The sequence below is a fragment of the Denticeps clupeoides genome, chromosome 3, assembly GCF_900700375.1.
Source record: "Denticeps clupeoides chromosome 3, fDenClu1.1, whole genome shotgun sequence".
In the NCBI taxonomy this organism is placed as follows: domain Eukaryota; kingdom Metazoa; phylum Chordata; class Actinopteri; order Clupeiformes; family Denticipitidae; genus Denticeps; species Denticeps clupeoides.
In genome coordinates this window covers 35,245,221-35,265,582 of record NC_041709.1, presented here as the reverse complement: position 1 = coordinate 35,265,582, position 20,362 = coordinate 35,245,221, and the positions used below count along the sequence as shown (strand labels likewise).

The following is a 20,362-nucleotide window of genomic DNA, read 5'->3' as shown; positions in this document are numbered from 1 at the left end:
AAAAAGAACTCTAGGAGAGAGAAAAAAAGAAAGGATGAAACGTTGGGAAGGAGTGATAGAGAGAGGGACCCCCTTCCAGGGTAGAGTTGGTGTCAGTGCGGACTGTGGTGTGTGGACATTGAGGGCATATTCTACCCCAATTCTATATTTTACAACCTCGTATTTAATGCCAAAACTTAACCCCTGTGAACCTCAATAATATTTTTTAAGCCTAAACGGGTATAGTAGGTCGAATTTGATCACTTGAAACCTAAATTGGGATGGTATCAGAAGCGGACCCTTTAATCAGAAGGTTCTGGGTTCGAATCCCTAAATGACCTTAATGATAGGTAATGCTGAATGTAAATTCTAAGTAACATAATGGAAGACAGAAAGACGTTAATTTCTACTCCTGAAAAATTCAACTAATTTCTAAACCTGCTCAAAATGGCCGTATTATGATTCACAGGCGATCACAGACTATCATTCACTTGCCAATACATTTAAAACAGAATGCATTGCAATATTGATCTATAAAGCAATATGCTGTAAACAGTCAATACAGTACGGAATTATGCATTATACAGTAGTAATGCTGTAAAACATACAGAAATGTGTTACAATCTACATCATACATTTGACATGCTTGTCACATAGTGCTGAAAATGGGGACATTTTTCAGCTACACCCCTACCGCCGATAGGATTATCAAGAAGACCCTGAGCCAGGAAAAAATCTAGAAATAATATAAGTGTATTGAAGTCCAACGATTCAGTATTTTGTAAGTCGCTTTGGATAAAAGCGTCTGCTAAATAAAGTAAAGTAAAGTAAAGTATTTTTTCCTGCCAGCGTTCGACTGGAAACATCAACAAGCTGAGTCAAGACCACAGAAATTATATAACGTTAAAGTTGTCGTATATTACTGCATTTGACAGATGCCCTTATCCAGTGCTTCCATGTTACAATCGATGAAGCGATCAGTTCTGGTTCACTAGGACTCCCCCCCCCAACTATGAATACAATCTTTTTATTCCCTCATATTAAACGCACACTGTTCACACTTGTTGATTTTCTTTCTAGTATGGGCTTTCTTGTGTTTAAGAGGAAAATTCTGGCCTTCACTCTGTATGCCGGTTGGGTCTCTCTGCATGATTTACACCTTGGTGACACTTCAGGCCACATGGAGACGGGGTACAGTGGGAGGGCTTCGGTCCAGTGTGTGTCCTCTGGTGTGTTTTAAGGTACGACGTCCGTGGGAAACTCTTCCCACACTGTTTACACTGGTACGGTTTCTCCCCAGTATGGATCCTCAGGTGCATTTTCAGGTTGGACGCTTGTGGAAAACTCTTCCCACATTCCACACACTTGTAGGGCTTCTCTCCAGTATGTACCCTGTTGTGTGAGATTAAGTGGGACCTGTGCACAAATCTCCTCCCACAATGTTCACACTGGTAGGGCTTCTCTCCACTATGGATCCTCTGGTGTCTTTTAAGCGTTGACGCTCGTGTAAAATGCGTCCCGCACAGGACACACCGGTAGGGCTTCTCTCCGGTGTGTACCCGGTAATGTGCTCTGAAGTTGGATTTGTACGTAAAACTCTTCCCACACTGGTCACACTGGAAGGGCTTCTCTCCAGTATGTATCCTCCTGTGTGCTTCAAGATGTGAATGGTCGGAAAAAGCCTTGTCACACTGTTCACACCGGAAGGTCTTCCCTCCAGAACGGTTGCGCCGTTGTCTTTTAAGGTTCGTGGCCGGTCTTAAACTGTTGTCACACTGGTTCAGATTTTTCTCCATTTCTGTAAAGATTAAAAACATTTAAAGCTTTCACCCCTCCACTCAAATTACAGTTTCAAAAGATTTAAAATATTTTACATGTTTTATGTCACAAAATGCTACGACTGCATGAAAAGGCCTCTCCGATAGAAAGAAAACATGATAACAGATTCTGGAACCGAGATGGAGGAGAGGTTGATTTCATCATCATCTTACCAGAATACCGTGAGGAAGGTGGTATGCAGGAGAATAAATGCTACGGGGCTGCCACAGGGGTCAGGAAAGGGTGGAAGACCCCCATCAGCACCTTTCTGTGGCATAGGCAATATTGGCAAATGCTAAGGGCACCATCCATCCAGGGGGCACAATAAAAGTTTAACATTCCACTATTCTTGGTATTACTGTACCGTCACATGAAAAAAACAAGCCCATGTGAATTTACCTCCTTAGCAAAGGCCATTAAGTAGTAGAAATAATAATAATAATGATACAAAATTGTGTGATCATCCCCTTCCTATATGCATATCTGTGCTAGTAATATGCATATAACACCATTCTGCCGCATTTGGCGTATAACTGTATGATCTTACAGAAAAACGAGGCCTGAAGTCTGACCTTGTGGTGGCTGTTGTTATATTATCTTTATTAAACTGACCAATTAAAACGATTGAAAGGAGTTTGACAGTAGTCAATGGGGCAGTGGTGGCCTAGCAAGTAAGAAAGCAGACCCGTATTCAGAAGGTTGCCGGTTCGAATCCCGCACACTGCTCCCCGGGCACCTTTCATGGCCGCCCACTGCTCATTACATCTTACATTTCCAAAAAACAAATCTTCCCAACGCTGGTGAAATGCTTATATTTCTCTCACCTGAAGAGGTCACATTATCCAAGTCCTGCTTCTCATCATTCACTGCTGCTCCCAGTGTTTCAGTGTTATTTGACATCTTCAATCCGACGATCTCTGAACACGTGTAGGGCTTTCCATCAGCATGATCACACTGATGACATTTGAGTTCATCTAATACTGCAAAGTATTTAGAGCAAAGAGTGCACTGGTAGGGCTTCTCTCCGGTATGTGCCTTCTGGTGTGTTTTAAGGGTCGATGCTCGTGTGAAACTCTTCCCACACAGGACACACTGGTAGGGCTTCTCTCCGGTATGTGTTATCTTGTGAGCTACAAGCTGTGATTTGTGTCTAATTTTCATCCCACACTCTTCACACTTGTAGGGCTTCTCTCCAGTATGTATCCTCTGGTGTCTTTTGAGCGATAATATTCGCGCAAAGCTCTTTTCACACTGTACACAATGATAGGGTTTCTCCCCAGTATGTATCCTCTGGTGTATTTTAAGGGTTAATGCCCGGGCAAAGCTCTTCTCACACTGTGTACACTGGTAGGGCTTCTCCCCAGTATGTGTCCTCTGATGGACTAAAAGATGTGATTTGTGTTTAATTTTCATCCCACAGTGTTCACACTCGTAAGGCTTCTCTCCAGTATGCATCTTTTGGTGTCTTTCAAGGGTTAATATCTGTACAAAGCTCTTCCCACAGACTGAACACTGGTAGTTCTTCTCTCCAGCGTGTGTTTCCTTGGCTCTTTTCAGCTGTGGTGCTCGTGTAAAAACCTTCCCACTCTGCTTCTTCACGTCTGTTAAACTGTACATACACACGTTGAACTGGCCCATTTCAGTTTCCCGCACACAAGGTCGATGTTCTGTAAATATAAACAGAATTTGTCATGTTCACACTCATTTAAATCCAACGATCTGATGAAGTGCCACTTAATGTAGCTCACACATTCACAATTTAATATTGTGATTTAATATTTATTATGTATTTCGGTACATTCCTGGTGAGTAGAGTAGTGTGTAGCGTATTCCCAATCTGGTTAACTTATGTCAGAAGGTCCACCGAGATCCCACTGTCTCCCACATAATATGGCGACATGTGTCTGACTGACACTGATATCACTGCAAGCCCCTCGGTTGTTGTACACCCCTCACCTGAACAGACTTCATCCAACTCTTCCTTCACATCAATCCCCGTTGCTTCCAGTGATGTGATGTCATCTGATGATATCTTCATTTCAACGTGTGTGCTGTTCTGGTCTACATTCCTCTGGTCCGTAGATGACAGAGACAGGTTGGAATCCATCTTGGGCCCTTGGAATGAAGCAGAAGGTGCATGTACAGTAGCAGTCAAAATTTTGGCCACCTCTACTACGTTATGGGTCTTACATTTTTACAAAACTGAAGACTTGAACATTGGGGCATTGGTGGCCTAGCAGTTAAAGAAGCAGCCCAGTAATCAGAAGGTTTTCGGTTCGAATCCCAAATGGCCATGGTGCCACTGAGGTCCCCTTGATGAAGGTCCTGTCCCCACACACTGCTCCCCGGGCGCCTGTCATGGCTGCCCACTGCTCACCAAGCGTGATGGTTAAATACAGAGGACACGTTTCACCGTGACACCGTGTGCTGTGCTGCAGGGTTTCACAATGACAATCACATCACTTTCACTACGCATGGGGTAATAAAATGCTTATTCATTCAGTCTTTCCAAAACAGGGAGTTTTTTTGTTGTGACGGCAGCATGAAACTCAACCCCTCTCCTAATCATCTCACATTTCCAATCTCTCTCGTTCATGTTGATTCCTTCTCTACAACAAACTAGACTACTGTAACTCACTTCTGGCTGGTCTTCCTCTTAGCACTACTCGACCTCTCCAGCTGATCCAGAACATTGCAGCACCCCCCACACCACTCCACTGGTGCTCCCTCAACTGTAGCTGGCCACATCAGATTTAAAATACTGATGCTGGCCTACAAAGCCAAGGTCAGATATGTTCAGCACACTCTCTCATCACTCCTCGCTCTGCACCTCCATCTCTTCGATCCTCCAGCATCTGCTTGACTGATACCACCATCTCTCAACAGGGTGGCTTGTAATGAACTTTCACTTTCAGTCAATAAGCAACTTTGAGGTGAGCTCACTTCAAGTGCATAGTAAAACATTTTAGATTGTACATTCTATCATTTTATTGTTATACGCTGTTGCCATTGTCACCTGCAGCTGCACACGTCCACGAAGTTACACATAGAAATACTCAAATTCACGTAACATACATCACGTCAATCATCTACTAGCACAGAAAAGGTGGAACGTAACAACTTTGCATTATTCGTTGAAGAGAAAATATAAAATAAGAAAATACGAAACCTGTGGGCTTCTCAATCTCATTACATTTAATGACATCTAGACTAGGAAGCATGTATGACAGAAAAAGTGCAACACACTAGTCAAAATCAGGGGAACATGTTTGATAATGGGTATGAAATGCATATGTGCTTCTATCTGAAACATAGAAATGTCCTTCACTGACCTGATGAAATCATATCCTCCAGGTTTTGCTTTTCATAAGTTTCTGTCTTACCACAGTTAACAGGTGGTATGACATCTGATATCTTCATTTTTGTCATCCGTGTATGACATCTGTAGGACGTTTCGTCAATATGTTCATATTGATGATATTTGAGATGGCCTAATGTTGTGGAGGGCTTACAATAAAGTGTGCACTGGTAAGGCTTCTCTCCAGTATGTGTCCTCTGGTGGGTTTTAAGATGTGACGCTTGTGCAAAACCCCTCCCACATTGTGCACACTGGTAGGGCTTTTCTCCAGTATGTGTCCTCTGGTGGGTTTTAAGGTTTCCTGCTCGTTCAAAACACTTCCCACATTCCACACACTGGTAGGGCTTCTCTCCAGTATGTGTCCTTTGGTGGGTTTTCAGATGTGATGCTTGTGCAAAACTCCTCCCACATTGTGCACACTGGTAGGGCTTTTCTCCAGTGTGCGTCCTCTGGTGTCTTTTAAGGGTTCCTGCTCGTTCAAAACTCTTCCCACACTCCACACACTGGTAGGGCTTCTGTTCAGAATGGATGCTCTGTTCTGTATCAAGGTTATTCACTTTTCCTAAACTGTAGACAGGACTGTCGATCTGGTGCGTTTCTTCAGTTTCCTTTTTACATATTTGTTTGATGAATTGGCTCCAATTTTCTGAAAATACACAATTTCAAGCCATTAAAAGTCAAATTAACACAATTTACAGTAAGTGTAACTAGTTTCCAAAAGTTTTTTCTCCACAATGTATACACAATAGTTGTTTTTGAAAAGTGACATTTTTTGTGGGACAAAAATACCAGATGACTATGCATTTTAAAGAGGGGAACAAAAATGTCATTAGTAAAAACTGTGTTCCCTTTGACTAAAAGAACAATAAGATTGAACAGAAAAGACCCGATAAAATACACCAATAAATAAACAAGCAGTAATAAACAATGATCTCTGGTAAATCCCGTCAATCCTGCTTCACAGCTGATTCATTTAATAACTGAATAATACTTAAATAAAACCTGGACATGGATCATTTAAATTTTCTTTATAATAATCTCAATTGCATTTTACATGTATCAATACATTCTATTTTAATATGGAGATTTGAAAGTTTGATCTTAGAATTTTCCGCAGCAAGAGAAGGTTCCTGAAGCATGAATGCCCTGGGTGGGAAGGGCACTTAAGTGAAAGTGAAGTGATCGTCATTGTCAAACTCTGCAGCACAGCACGCAACCATGAAAGGTGCCTGGGGAGCAGTGTGTGGGTAACATCTGCGGCACTTTGGCGTTTCGGGATTTCAACCCACATCTTTCTGATTACGGGTCTGCTTCACTACCTGCAAGGCCACCACTGCAACTTAAGATTGTGGATCTACATATGGCTGGAATGGGCTACAAGACCATTGCCAAGCAGCTGGGTGAGAAGTAAAATATCTGCTAATTTCCCTCAGTCTGGAGCTCCACGCAAGCTCTCACCTCATGGAGGCTCAGTGAGAATGAGAATGGTTTGGAACCAGCCCAGGACTTCTCAGGAGGAACTTGTCAATGAGCTTAATGTAGCTGGGAGCTGGGACCATATTCACCATATTCACTCCCTCAGTCTGGAGCTCCACACAAGCTCACACATCATGGAGGCCCAATGAGAATGAGAACATTGTGGAACCAGCCCAGGACTTTTCAGGAGGAACTTGTCTATAATCTCAATGCAGCTGGGACCATAGTCACCAAGAAAACAGTTGGTAGTACACTATGCCATGAAGGACTGAAATCCTGCAGCCCACAAGGTCCTCCTGCTCAAGAAAGTACATGTACAGTTGATGCCAAAATGTTAATGATTCAGAGGACGGGTGGGTCAAAGTGTTGTGGTCTGATGAGACCAAAATCGAGCTCTTTGGCATCAATTCTTTTATGAAGTAAAGTGAAGTGATTGTCATTGTGATACACAGCAGCACAGCACACGGTGCACACAGTGAACTTTGTCCTCTGTATTTAACCATCACCCTTGGTGAGCAGTGGGATTCAAACCGGCAACCTTCTGATTACGGGGCCGCTTCCTTAACCGCTAGGCCACCACTGCCCCGCTCAACTCCCCATGTTTGATGGAGGATGAAGGCAGCCTATTTCATACATTGAGAGGGCGTTTTTCATCCAAGGGGACATGTAGCGTATCGAAGGGAAGGCCGGATGGAGCCACACACCATCAGATCTTAGGTGAGAACCATCTTACCTCAGCCAGGGCCCTGAAAATGGATCGTGGGTGGGTATTCCAGCATGAGGAAAGTGAAGTGATTGTCATTGTGAGACACAACCCAGCACGCAGTGCACACAGCAAAATGTATCCTCTGCTTTTATCTATCATGCTTGGTGAGCAGTCAGGTTATTCCAGGGGCAGGTAAAAGGGAAGACATTTTAATATAGTTCAATCCATATTCAGTGAAGATTTTGTGTCTATGCTGTGAACCCGAAAGCTTATTTCCTTTAGTATGTGTGCTTTAATTAAATATATGGTATTCTAATAATGCCACGTCAAAACATTTACATTTACATTTATGGCATTTGGCAGACGCCCTTATCCAGAGCGACTTACAACGTGCTTTCAAGTTACCATCGATGAAGAGATCAATTCCGGTTCACTAGGACCCCAACTATGAATACATCTATTTAATTCACTCTGTTGTAGATTCTGTACACAAAGTTCAACAACAAGAAAATTACAATTTAATCTAAATATTATTTAAAGAGGAAGGTCTTGAGCTGTCGTTTGAAGGTGCTCAGTGACTGAGCTCATTTAGCCTCGGAGACATCACTGTTCGTGCAATGGTCCATACAATATGGTCACTTTTAGACCCCTTCTTATATCCAGATCATCATAAGCCCCTCCAATATTTTAACTCACCAGAATTGACGTCCTCATCCAACTCTTCCTTCACATCAAAATGTACGCTGTTCTCTTCTACACGTCTTAGATCAGTAGATAACAGAGAGAGATTGGGATCCCCCTTGAGATCTTGGAATCAAGCAGAAGAATTGTAATTATTTCAACAAATATCATCACCAGTTACATTGTAGTAATGTTATCTACCATATTCCTACTACAAAGTTCTACAATGACACAATACCATTAAAACAGACACGTAGGGTTGCGCGGTATAAGAGGTATGTGATATCAGTTTGGCCAATGAGAGATTTTGATTATACCAGCCTACCGCAGAAAATATTTTCTGACATATTTTCTTTTAATTTAAACTCTACAGCTGAATACAGAAGATCCTACGATTATATAAAACCACTCGCATCAATACCTGCTGTTTCACTTGTCCATATGTTGATTATGCAACTTCCTGCTTCAGGGCCTTTGCTATGTACACATGCTAGCCTTTCAGAAACAGTTACATTTACATTTATTTATCAAATTCTATACCACAATATATACGTCTGCCAGCTATGGTTACATATATTGATATGAATTTTAGGCCATTTCGCACAGCCCTACAGACATTACAGAATTCTGAGATTACATGAAGATAAGATGATCCTTTATTAGTTCAAGTGGACAGAAAGTGGACAGTAAAGTGAAAGTATTATTGTGAAACACACAGAAACATTAATCACGATTATCCTTTATTTTATGTAAAACACATCTTGCACTCACAAACATTTAACAAATAAAAATAATTCATAAATAATACAAAAAATTTACTCAAGACAAAGGCAAAAAAATATAAATAGCAATTGCAGAGTTCAACAATAAAGTGCAAAAAAAAAAAAAGCCTATGCAGAAAAGGCACATACTACAGGGAACAGGAATATACTAGATTTTTGGTGATTACAACAACATTTTCTGGCTTAAGATATGACGAGTCGAATCACTATGAAAATACTTCACACTTTTTATATTTAATATTAAAAATAATATATAATAAAAATAATTTGCCTGATTATTTGGAAAGGGTCATTACAGTCCATACACAGAGGCATTTTGTATAGATTTCTCAAGAACTGCAATATATATATATACAGGTGTCAGAACAGCAGCTCTGATGGGTGGGAAGACAGATTCTCTGGTCTGTAACACAAAATTTTGTAATATACAAGATGATGAAATAAAATCTTACTTATGAAAGTTGATGTATTGATTCTTCGTTTGCTCATTTTTGCTTGTATCATCAGAGAAGTGTGGTTGAATGAGCTTGGAACTAAAGCTGTAATTCTTGGCCCGAGCCAAGAGGTTGTCACTCATACAGTCCATGCTTTCGTTTGGCCCTTGGTAGATGGGTTTGAAAAATTGCTTGATTTGATATGCAGCAGAGTCCACTATTTAAATGTTAATATCACGACAAAAATAATGCTTAAATTTTTAATAATTGAATAAATATATACACATATTGCACATAAAAAAAGACATGGTGGATTACATGTTAGTCTATGTACATGTGGTGAGCTGTTGTAAAGCAGCTGGCAGGAAAGACCTTCTGAATCTCCATCCCACATCGTGGGTGCAGCAGCCTGCCACTGAAGGAGCTTCTCAGTCCTGTCAGGGTCTCCTGCATGGGCTGGGAGATGTTGTCCAGCAGAGATGACAGCTTAGCCTCTGTTCTCCTGACACTCACCACCTCCACTGGGTCCAGAGGGCATCCTAGAACAGAGCTGGCCCTCCAAATCAGACTGTTCAGTCTCTTTATGTCCCAAGCAGAGATGCTACCTCCCAGGCAGGCCACCAAAAAGTCATAAAAATCACTGCAGAAGACCTGAGCCTCCGCAGAAGGTACAGAGTTGTGAATCCAGTCCAGTTTATTGTTCAGATGAGCTCATAGTTGTCCTGTAACTCTCCACAGCCTCATACCCTGGATATTTAGTGGTTGCAGTGGAGGATGTTTGTGCCTGTGGAAGTCTACCACCAGCTCCTTGGTCTTTCCAACGTTGATCTGGAGGTAGTTCTGCTGGATCCAGTCCACAAAGTCCCTGGTCAGTTCTCTGTACTCCCTGTCATCCCCATTTGTGATGAGCCCAACTATCAGAGAACTTCTGTATGAAGCAGTTTTTGGAGTTGTAGGTGAAGTCTACCGCGTAGACGGTGAAGAGGAACAGTGCCAGAACCGTTCCCTGTGGGGCTCCCGTACTGCAGAACACCCTATCCCTATAGGGTCTTCATCAGGTGGGATGTAAAGTACTCAATTGAAAACCATTTTTATACTGCAAAGCACTCCCACGGGTGAGTCCTCTGCTTTTAACCATCACCCTTGGTGAGCAGTGGGCGGCCATGACAGGTGCCCGGGGAGCAGTGTGTGGGGACGGTGCTTTGCTCAGTGGCACCTTGGTGGTTCAAGATTCTGATTACAAATTTGTCCTTCCATGAAGTCAAGGTTCTTTTTCATTTATGTTGACTATAGCCATTTCTGAAGTGCCTTGTTGGGGAAAAAAGTGTATCAGTGCATTTATTTAAATAAACAATATTAAATGGCATAATTACATTTTTTTTATTTATTGTACGAATTTGAAATTAATTTCAGCAGTTTCACAGCAACCCTACCCAGAAAAAAACCACTCTGTCTCTCTCACCACTCAGTATTCTTTTTCCAGTCAAGTTCGAACTGGAAACCTCAACCTCAGGCAAGTTGAGTCCAGACAGTACCATGCAGTAACCACAGATATTATATTAACATAGTACTTTACTTGAAGTTGTGGAGTTGTCTGTTTCCTAATGGATTAGGGAAGAATCAAGTCAGACATTAATAAAAAAAAGGCAACGGAATAAGGATATCTGGGAGCCCGTAATGCTTAAAAACATAATTTAAAAAATGCAGGGAAAAACTATCACATATTTATCCATACACATCCTCGTGATAAATGTGGTTATGCTCCCAGCTGCTTAATAAGCAAAAAACAACTTCAAAACTTCCGAATACAAAACCCACAAGGCCACCAGGGAACGACAAAATTTGTTCCGCCATTTATGCAGGACGCATCTCTTATACATTTGTACAGGTCATGCTTACATATTGAACAATATTGTGAACATGTTTTCATTAAGTTTACATTTAAGGCATTTACCAGACGCCCTTATCCAGAGCGACTTACAACGTGCTTCCATGTTCCATGGATGAACTGATCAATTCTGGTTCCCTAGGACCCCCAACTATGAATACAATATTTTTATTCACGCTGTTGTAGTTTTCCATACATTGTCTTTAACCAGCATATGCAGCCCGAACCCTGGAGAAGGTACGACTCATCTATCGTCCATTCAGTGTCAGGCCCTGACATTCAGTGTCACTGGCCAGGTTGGTGCTTCTGGGATGGAAGGGTAGTGACCCGCCCACCACGGTGCAATGGGTGAGAGAAGCAAAAAAATTTGCTACTTCCTCAATTAACGTGAGACCGTATCCTACAATTTTATGACTGCCTTCAGCCTCCTGATAGGGCCACACCCTCTCTTTGATATGGGGTAAAGTGGACAGGAATGTTATTGCATTTATCATATTTCATTTATTTATTACTTTTATATTAAAGTCCTATTACCTACCTATTAAAATAAAAAATTTTTTGTTCAGTGCTTACAACAAAAACATATTTAGAGAAGATACATCTAGTGCGTCGGTCCAGTGTGTGTCCTCTGGTGTGTTTTAAGGTATGACATCCGTGGGAAACTCTTCCCACACTGTTTACACTGGTACGGTTTCTCCCCAGTATGGATCCTGAGGTGCATTTTCAGGCTCGATGCTTGTGGAAAACTCTTCCCACATTCCACACACTTGTAGGGCTTCTCTCCAGTATGGGTCCTCTGGTGTTTTTTGAGGCTCGATTTGTGTGTAAAATGCGTCCCGCACTGGACACACTGGTAGGGCTTCTCTCCGGTATGTACACGATTATGTGCTCTAAGGTTTGATTTGAAAGCAAAACTAATCCCACATTGGTCACACTGGTAGGGCTTTTCTCCAGTATGTAGCTTCTGGTGTCGTTTAAGGCTCGACTTTTCTGTAAAACTCTTCCCACACTGTACACACTGGAAAGGCTTCTCTCCACTATGTGTCCTCTGGTGATTTTTAAGCTCTGATGTAGTTGTAAAACTCCTCCCACATTGTACACACCGGTAGAGCTTCTCTCCGGTATGTATCCTCTCATGTCTTTTAAGGTCTGATGCCTGTGGAAAACTCTTCCCACATTCCACACACTTGTAGGGCTTTTCTCCAGTATGGGTCCTCTGGTGTTTTTTAAGGCTTGATGTGTGTGTGAAACGCGTCCCGCACTGGACACACTGGTAGGGCTTCTCTCCGGTGTGCACGCGATAATGTGCCCTGAAGTTTGATTTGAGAGCAAAACTCATCCCACATTGGTCACACTGGTAGGGCTTCTCTCCCGTATGTATCTTCTCGTGTCTTTTAAGGTCTGATGCTTCTGGAAAACTCTTCCCACACTGTACACACTTGTTGGGCTTCTCTCCACTGTGGATCCTCTGGTGTTTTTTAAGGGTTGATGTTTGTGTAAAACTCTTCCCACACTGGTCACACTGGAAGGGCTTCTCTCCAGTATGTACCCTCTTGTGCGCTTCAAGACGTGAATGATGTAAAAAAGCCTTCCCACACTGCTCACACTGGAAGGTCTTCCCTCCAGAACGGTTTCGACATTGTGTTGCAAGATTCTTTGCTTCGCGTAAACTGTCGACATATTGGTGCATATTTTCTTCAATTTTAATTTCATATCTTTCATCAGAGAATTTTTCATTTTCTGTGAAGATAAACATTTGAAGCCATCAGTCACGTTAAAACTTCCTATATACAGTTTACAACATGTAACATCCTGAACATATGCTCCCACGTGTGTTTGCCTGTGGTATTCTGCTTGGATATGTTTCCTTTTAGGCTTCCTTCGTGGGAGGAGCTCCACGCCAGCTGCTGATTGGCTACCAAAACACATACAAGGAAGCACACAGGAGGTTATGGAATCAGATTTGTGCCAAAATTTGGAAACAAAACTTTCCTAATTTCAAACGAGAATACGACGTTGAAATGTGAAACAAGATGTTGGAATCTTGACAACATACGTTTTTGCTTACATCTTGCGCTTTTTAATTTTCGTTTGTGAGACTTTAAGTCAGACTGATCATGCAGAGCAGCAACAGCTATTAGAGATCACATATGGATCACATCATAATCAGCGTATTTAATCAATACAATTGGTTAATCGTGCAGTTAATCTCATTCCGTAAATGATAGCAAATGGCTGTTAGTGTTGTAATAGGGTTCTCGCATCTCGCAGTGATAAGGTTCAGAGTTGTGATGGGACGTTCTGCTCTTTTCAGAGCAAATATGATTTATCAACATACATTCATAATTGTAATTTGACAAGTAAGGCTTAAAATATGAGGCAATCTGAAAAGAGCAGAACTTCCCATCACTAGTTCAGAGGAACGGAGCGGTCACTCAAGTACCTGCTGGCCAATAAGGCAAAGCCCCGCCCACACGAGAGAACAGCGCTTAAAGTCCAACCACATTCTCAAGCAGCGTAAACGTCAAACGGGCGGAGTGATTGAAAAGCTAGCAGTGAAACTGTAAAAAGAGCGAGATGTAAGCAAAAATGTTCAATACTTTACAATTCCACGTCGTATTTTTCGTTTGATATTAAGAAAGTTTTGTTCCAAAATTTTGGCACAAATCTGATTCCTGGTGTTTGGCTACGCTTGCTCTTTGTGTCCCCACAGCCTTTGTGACAAGGTGTGTCACTTCACTTTGCTGGTACAGGGTTCAAACCTGCAACCTTCCAATTACGGGTCTACTTCCGAACCCCCTAGGCAACCACTGCCACGGTTAATTTTTGGTATGCCCTAAAGTGTAAAAAAAAAAAAAAAATTAATACAAAAAATTCACCAATCGTACATTTAACCACAACAGTGTCAGCAACGTGGAAAATGTGAGAAAACCTAGATTAACTTGTAAATCTATGTTGAGTTACTATACATGGCAGTGGATGGCCTTGGGACAGTGGTGGCCTAGCAGGTAGGAGGGAAACGGACCCGTAACTGTTCCACAATGACAATCGCTTCACTTTCACATTGTTGTACTGTCTGAGAGTCAAACTGTACTTCACTCACCTGAATCAACCACATCATTCAAGCCCCGCTTGTCATCATTTCCTGTTGTTCCCAGCGTTTGATCACGATTGGTAGGTGTGACGGTATCTGATATCTTCACTTCAACAATCTCTTTACACTCAGAGGGCTTTTCTTCAAAATGTTCACACTGATGACGTTTGAACTGCCCTAACGTTGTAAAGTATTTAAAGCATACAGTGCACTGGTAGGGCTTCTCTCCAGTATGTACACGCTGATGAACTTTAAGGTATGACGCTACGGCAAAACTCTTCCCACACTGTAGACACTGGTAGGGCCTCTCTCCGGTATGTGCTCTCTGGTGTATTTTAAGGTACGGCTTTCGTGTAAAGCTCTTCCCGCATTGTCTACACTGGTAGGGCTTCTCTCCACTGTGCATCCTCTTGTGCGCCACTAGGTGTGAACCGTCTGAAAAACTCTTCCCACATTGTAAGCACTGATAGGGCTTTTCTCCAGTATGAGCTCTCCGGTGCGTTTTGAGTCTCGATGCATGCGCAAAGCTCCGCCCACACAGTAAACATTTGTATGGCTTCTCTCCGGTATGGGTCCTCTTGTGTCTTGTAAGGTTTGACGCTCGTGCAAAACCGTTCCCACACACCACACACTGGTAGGGCTTCTGTTCAGTATCTATCTTCTGGTGTCTTTCAAGGGTTGATGCTCGCGCAAAACTGTTGACACACTCGTTGGATTGGTGCATCTTTTCGTCAGTTTCCTTTTTAAGTCTTTGATCAATGAATGTGTTTACATTTTCTGTAAAGATAAACATTTGATGGCATCAAAGATATGTTGAACGTCAATGCATCAAATGCTGATGGAATTTCGTACGGATGGTGGTTCTACCAACTGCGACTTGTTAATAACCAATGGCAAAGAGTTGAGATATCGCATGATGTGTTGAGTGCCATGTCTCAATCATCACCACTGCACCATGCTTCAACTTCTGTATTACAATGATCAATTCCAGCTCATCCATCTTTGAGGTGTTAGTTTAAAAAAAAAAAAAAAAAAAAAAAGGTAGTAGGCAGTGCAGGATCATGTGGTGCTCTCCTCATTCTGCAGAGCACTTGACAACATCAGAGTAGCATACAGGTTGTGCACATTCATGACTAAACTGATTCCTATTTACACCATAGGATGCTGATGAAGCAGCATGTCCCACAGAATACGCTCACTTCTACAATTCCTGCTGCTATTCAGATCACTATAAGCAACTCAGTTTTGGTACTCCACTCACCTGAATAAACTTCATCATCCAACTCTTTCTTCACATCAACTTGTGTGCTGCTCTGGTCTACACTGGCGAAATCAGCAGGCAACACAGGCAGACTGGGATCAATCTTGGAACCTTGGAATGAAACAGAAGACGTTTTAATTTAAACAAATATCGAAACACAGAACTAATGTTCATCCCATGTGATTAATTCACACGTCATTTGTGAGATCACTTTGGAGAATGTCTGTTAATACCTCCAAGAACTACACTCAATCTTGGACAATTACCTTTCACTCCCATTTTGGACTCCTCTAGAACACCAGAAGAAAACCAACCATTTGTTACCACACAAGCCACCCAAGTACATGTTCAGTCCCATTCTTGCTTGACCACTGTAAATCTCTACTGCCAGGGCTGCCTCAGAATTACAATCCAGAGCAACCCTGCATGACTTATCTTCAGCCTCTCCCCAAGTTCTCCCACACCACCCCATTGCTCATGGCTTCCCATTGCTGATAAAAGGGCAGCTTATAGTTAAATAGAATTTATCATTATCATGATCCAGAGAAGCAACCAATACACAATACAAATCACGCAAAATATATATAATAAAACAACTAAAACAACCATAATAATGATCTTTTCACATCACGCTTTGGAACCTGTTCACTCACCAAATTGGGTTTGGTCCAAGTGTGTGACATGAGAAGAAGATCATTATTCTTTGCATTAAGCAGCTTTTCCAGTATTTATGGGAAAAAGCAACTTGACCATGAAGAAAGCGCAAGACAACTAAAAGTAATATTAAGGATGAAGACACTACAGATATAAAGATCTAAAGCAGCATTCGGGCCATGCCATAGGTCAGATCAGGTTCCCCTTGTACACTCCACTTGTCACTACTACTGACTGGATGGTCTAGTGAAGTCCTCAAACCGGCCCCACCATGGCTCCTCGCAGTCTTGGCACAGTGCTGAGAAGATGATCAAGTAAACGTGGTAAACGAGGTTTCCATAGATGAACCTGTGGAAGGGTCATTAATGGGCTACAGGCCGGCATGGCTCCCCTGAAACCAGAGGTGCGGAGGAGAACATCAGAAAGAGGCTTTCAGATACCTGCTACTGTTTATTTATTTTATATGTTTTTATGTTGATTTCAAATGTGAAGCACTTTTATTTTACAAATGGAAGAATAATATGTAATATTTGGAAAATCGTTCTTTACATGAAACACACGTCATTTACATGTAAATGCTTTTACAAAAGCAAGTTAGAAATGCACAAGGGCAAAAATGAAAACAAAAAAGCTAATAAATAAATAGAAATCTGTAATACTTGCACTTTTACTAGTCCTAGATTTCAAGATGGGTACTCAGATAATGTGGAACATCGTTTAATTTTAACATCAAACATTTTTACTAATTCCAGTAAGATTCAAAGCAAATTATTATTGTAACCCAGACATTCAAAGTTCAGTTTATATATGTTATATTGAATAGTACATCAGGCTTAATTTAAATATTCATACAATGCACCACATTTAGTACTGGCCATCATGTGTTAAACTTAACAGCACTCGTGTAGCTTTTAGACCAGTGACATACAGTCCTGTACATCACACCATCTGGGTCACACAGAAGACTAGTTTTCTGTGTCCTGTGCATTGCACGGCAAGTTTTCAAACTGCTTGTGAGGCTTTTGTCATAACATTATATTGAACTAGCCAGTAGTAAAGCATGACGAGTATTTCATACATGTCACACTTGTTCACAGTTCTGACCACTAATTATAAAGTAACTAATCAAAACGTTTCCAAAATGTCCTGTGCAACCCCCCCCTTACATTTTTGATCAGTGAATTTGTTTTCATTTTCTGTAAAGAGGAACACAATTTGAAGCAATCAAAGACATTACTGTAACTACAATATCTTCTGTGTCGGTGTGTGAGGTGTCACCTGTGATGCATCTTGGGATGAAGCACATTTGGTAGTGCTGTTATTTATTTATTTATTTATTTTTAAGACTAACATCAGGGGGCAAAACCTGCAGTAGATACATGTACTTCAGTTTAAGTGGAGAAAATGAGGAGGAAATTCTGAGGAAAGGTGTGTGTCTGTGAGATGGGAGGGGTTGGACTCGCTCTGTTGAGAATTTCTTTAACATGAAGCTTTCGCCGCTGGTCTTAATATGAAAAGGTTGGAAAATGCTTGCTGGAGAGTTGTGTAGACACTTTTTAAGGCCCAGTTAGCATCTTAGTCCATCTGCTAACTGTGGATAAACTAAACCAATATTACTCAAATCAGACATATAACTACATAACATTCAAATAACAATGAAGTTACTAATACAGAAGAAATGTATTTCCTTGGTTTAAAGAGCAGGGACACTGAAATGCCATGCTGCGAAATTATTTTATATATTTTTATTTAAGTAAACATCCGTGTATACTGAAATGTTATACTGCAACATGGCTTTAAACACATATCCGGCTAAACACTAAACACCAGAATAAGTATGTTTTATTTTACATAAATATATACAAGTATTGGCATTTAGAACTGAGTGAAAAGGTTTAAAAGAACACATTAATGCACTAATGCTTATTACATCTGTACTAAATGCTTAAGTTTCAGTCATTATGTATAAATATATATAAAAAATTACAGATGTCATTAATCTAAAATGGATTGACATTGTTATACTAAATTATTGTTCTGCACATTAAACTTTTAATATATTAAGTGGAAAAAAGTGAAATTAATATATTTTATTTTGCATTTAACCCTGCATCCCCAGACTGAGCAGTGGGCACCGGGGAACATTGTGTGGGGACGGTACCTTCATCAAGGGGACCTCAGTGGCACTTAGTGGGATTCAAACCCACAACTTTCCTTTGAATACATTATTGGGCCTGTTCAACATATTTTAACCCCTATAATTAATGCAAAAACATCCAGGCTTAATCCCAAAATAATTTAAGCAGAATCATTCATAAAACTTAAAGCATAGAAAATGCAAGATTCAAGAGTCAAAATTGGTTTATTGTCAGTACAACAGTATACACAGTATACCGTGTATTAAAATAATGTTTCACACAGACACCCCCATAGTGCAATCATAAAAGAAAAATATGTATATAAACTCTAAACTATACTAACTAAAACTAAACCTTAAATACTGCACAGGATTATGTAAAACTTTTCTGTACAATGATCAGGACAAACAGGACATAACTGGACAACATCATATGTTGGATATTTCAAAAAGGACACACAAGACAAGACAAACATGTGCAAGATGTGTAGGATGTGGTACCATGGTATGAATGAATGAATGAATGAATGCCTGCCTGCCATCGCAACAAGACGCATTAATGCAGTAGCTCTTTGAAAACGATTAAAGTGATAATGGGTGGTAGTGGCCTAGTGGGGTAACACACTCGCCTGTGAACCAGAAGACCCAGGTTCAAACCCCACTTACTACCATCGTGTCCCTGAGCAAGACACTTAACCCTGAGTGTCTCCAGGGGGGGACTGTCCCTGTAACTACTGATTGTAAGTCGCTCTGCATAGGGGCGTGTGGTAAATGCTGTAAACGTAAGTGAAATTCTATTTGGGGGTGTGACAGAAGTCCACTCACCTGATGAATAGACTTCATCATCGTCCTCATCATCATCCCACTCTTTCTTCACTTCAATTCCTGCTGGATCCAGCATTTCACCGCTGTTCTGGGTCATGATGACGTCCAGCAGGTTCTTCAGGTCAGCATGCCCGCTCTTCTGGTCTAAACTCCTCAGATCAGGATCTGCAGCGATAAAAAATACGCGTTAAACCCACACCGCCTGGGACGAACAGCAAATCCGAAAATCCGATAAAACGACGGACGGACGGACGTTGGCACGAACCCGTATCTGTCGGTTCGGTTCGGTTCGCTTCAGGGTTTTAATTCGGCCCGAGTTCCGCCTCCCGTCCGGGCGGCCGGATGTGACGTCTTTTTTTTTTTTTTTACGCAACACCCTGGGCTGGTTCACAACAAAAACTTGAATAATTAAATATTACATTTTATATATATATATATATATTTTTTTTATAAGGTGCGAGATACTGTTATTGTTGTAGGTTTGATATTAAAGTGAAAGTGAGTGAAACGTGTCCCCTGCCTTTCACCCTGCATCACCCTTGCTGAGCAGTGGGCAGCCATGAAATGTGCCTGGAGAGCAGAGTGTGGGGATTCTGGGGAGAAGAGTACATCCCAGTATCAGCCGCAGGTTCTTCCCGTCCTTCCAGTAGGTCACAGTGGGTCAGGAGGCTCTCGATGTGGACTGGTGGGAGTTAGTCAGCACGGTACCTTCCCGCCTTGAGTGATATGTTGGTAGACCAGGTGAGGTCAGCAGAGATGTCAAGTTGTGTGTAATTTTTCTTTTGTGCTTGCCTTTGCTATTCTTTAATATATTTTCATACCACAAATTAGAATTGGTAAGACTAAATACTCTCTCTTTCTTTGATCGGTGTGGCTGCCTGAGCCCTACCCTGGGCACTGGGCACAGGGTGGGCCACCAGCCGTGTGCAGGACACACACCTGTGGACAATGACAAATTCACCTAAGGCCCATGCCTTTGTGGTGCCAAATGTGTATACAAGACCATTTTTTCATTCAATGTGTTTTCTTTGACCATGACCATTTACGTTGGTAGATTCTCACTGAAGGCATGAAAACTATGAATGAACACATGTGGAGTTATGTACTTAACAAAAAGTGGAGACCTGGCCTCCACAGTCACCGGACCTGAACCCAGTCCAGATGGTTTGGGGTGAGCTGGACCAACAAGTGCTACACACCTCTGAGAACTCCTTCAAGACTGAAGCATTTCAGGTGACGACCTCTTGAAGCTCATCGAGAGAATGCCAA

The 20,362-nt window shown here is 41.5% G+C and overlaps 1 protein-coding gene across 1 annotated transcript; it reads right to left on the bottom strand.

Annotated features, from left to right (window-relative positions):
- Window positions 1–103: 103 nt before the first annotated feature.
- Window positions 104–20,149, bottom strand: LOC114785482 (zinc finger protein 850-like). The gene is made up of 10 exons (XM_028971760.1): window positions 19,359–20,149; window positions 19,094–19,258; window positions 15,478–15,588; window positions 14,226–14,993; window positions 11,726–12,862; window positions 8,034–8,144; window positions 5,130–5,801; window positions 3,754–3,912; window positions 2,622–3,464; window positions 104–1,777 (listed from the first exon to the last, which is right to left on the bottom strand). Exons 2-10 carry the CDS (start codon window positions 19,188–19,190, stop codon window positions 1,098–1,100), a joined length of 4,578 nt encoding a protein of 1,525 aa, XP_028827593.1. The 5' UTR covers window positions 19,191–19,258; window positions 19,359–20,149; the 3' UTR covers window positions 104–1,097.
- Window positions 20,150–20,362: the final 213 nt, after the last annotated feature.

Coding starts and splice junctions, on each gene's coding strand:
- LOC114785482 (XM_028971760.1), bottom strand. CDS start 19,190: ATGACCCAGAACAGCGGTGAAATGCTGGATCCAGCAGGAATTGAAGTG. Junction 5,802..8,033: donor GGATGAGGACGTCAATTCTG/GTGAGTTAAAAT, acceptor GTGTATTTTCAG/AAAATTGGAGCCAATTCATC. Junction 3,465..3,753: donor GTTGGATGAAGTCTGTTCAG/GTGAGGGGTGTA, acceptor TTATATTTACAG/AACATCGACCTTGTGTGCGG.